At 48.1% G+C, this 1,790-nt stretch overlaps 1 protein-coding gene across 1 annotated transcript in view; it reads right to left on the bottom strand.

Annotated features, from left to right (window-relative positions):
- Window positions 1-1,790, bottom strand: part of LOC106813937 (small G protein signaling modulator 2-like) — a gene marked incomplete at its 5' end in the record, with an annotated part of 54,601 nt that overhangs the window by 37,235 nt on the left and 15,576 nt on the right. Inside the window, 2 exons of the mRNA XM_014818184.1 lie at window positions 241-365; window positions 837-996. Coding sequence (XP_014673670.1) covers window positions 241-365; window positions 837-996 — 285 coding nt within the window. The remainder of the gene's footprint in view (window positions 1-240; window positions 366-836; window positions 997-1,790) is intronic.

Genomic DNA, 1,790 nt, shown 5'->3' with positions numbered 1-1,790 from the left:
ATAGCAGCTACACAGCCGTCGGTGACTGCGGGAAGGTGTGACATTAGGAGAGGCAGTTACAGCTCTGGGTAACGGTGTGGTACGACAGGTATAGCAGCTACACAGCCGTCGGTGACTGCGGGAAGGTGTGACATTAGGAGAGGCAGTTACAGCTCTGGGTAAAGGTGTGGTACGGCAGGTATATAGCAGCTACACAGCCGTCGGTGACTGCGGGAAGGTGTGCAGCGTGATGGTACGTACGTGCACATGACGTTCCTCAGCTTCTCCAGGTTCTCGGGCGTGAAGTACCAGTAGTTGCGGTCGCAGCGCTGCACGTCCTTGTCTATGCGGTGAACGTTCAACGCAAACGTGTCCAATAGCTCTTGCTGCAATGGCGCGAAACAACACCACACGCTCATCACGAGAGAAAGGCCTGCTGGCTCTACAGACCAACAGGTTAACACGAGGCGTAAGTGATGGAACTGTCTTGACATTTGGGAGGAATCGTGTGCCTGGTGTGTCTGTTTATGACTGTGCCATTCCATGAGAAGATACACAAGCAGGGATGCTGTTTGCAGGACACTGTTGTCACTATCTAACACAGACGCCCTACCCTCAGCAGTAACTATACCTGACACTCTCTCCCACCCCAGCAGTAATTGCCTAACATCCTGCCCCACCCCCACAGGCACTAACCGAGTACACTCCCCCCCAGCACTCACTATCCAACACCCTCCCCCACCCCCACAGGCACTAATCGAGTACACTCCCCACACCCCCAGCAGTAACTACCTAACGCCCACAGCACCCACTACCTAACACTCCCCCTCACCCACAGCAGACATGTTAGCACTCACCGAGTACACTCCCCCGCCGCTAGATGCCGGGGACATGAGGCTCTCACGCGATCCGCTCTTCAGCTGCAGCGTGCTCGCGTCGCCACCTGGTGTCTGCTCCATGTACCTCGCCACCTCGTCCTCCAGCGTGTCCTCCGGCGACTCCGCCGTGTGATTGCCGCTGAAAGCGAGACGGTAGCGCCATCTAGGAAAACCCGCCGACGTATGACCATCGCCTGACGCGACGTGACTACTGCGGTTCTGAGAATGATCTATTTTGAAACGAGTCGCACTGTGTGTTTGTGTTTAGAGACGGAGGTACGTGCAATTTAGCAAGAGTATGCACCGGTCTACCGATCGTAGTATCGTTACGAATACAGGTGGCGCTGCATACTATGCGAAGAACTAGTGTTCTTGTAAATGCATAAATAAATTATCCATTTTTGCTGCTACTGATGCAGATTACATGATTATCCATGTTTTACTATTTCTGACACAAACTTCATCCTTATTCAATTTTTGCTGTTATTGACATAAACTTGATCATTATCCATTTTTTCACTGTTACTGACACAAACTTCATCATTATTCATTTTTGCTATTACAAATGCAAACTCCATCATTATCCATGTCCCCTGTTACTGACACAAACTTCATTATTATCCATTTTTGCTATTACTAATGCAAACTCCATCATTATCCATGTCCCCTGTTACTGACACAAACTTCATTATTATCCATTTTTGCTATTACTAATGCAAACTCCATCATTATCCATGTCCCCTGTTACTGACACAAACTTCATTATTATCCATTTTTGCTATTACTAATGCAAACTCCATCATTATCCATGTCCCCTGTTACTGACACAAACGTCATTATTATCCATATTTGCTATTACTAATGCAAACTCCATCATTATCCATGTCCCCTGTTACTGACACAAACGTCATTATTATCCATATTTGCTATTAC

Source organism: Priapulus caudatus, unplaced genomic scaffold (assembly GCF_000485595.1).
Source record: "Priapulus caudatus unplaced genomic scaffold, Priapulus_caudatus-5.0.1 Scaffold846, whole genome shotgun sequence".
NCBI lineage: Eukaryota > Metazoa > Priapulida > Priapulimorpha > Priapulimorphida > Priapulidae > Priapulus > Priapulus caudatus.
The sequence above is the reverse complement of the archived record's forward strand: the minus strand, read 5'-3'. Positions and strand labels throughout refer to the sequence as shown.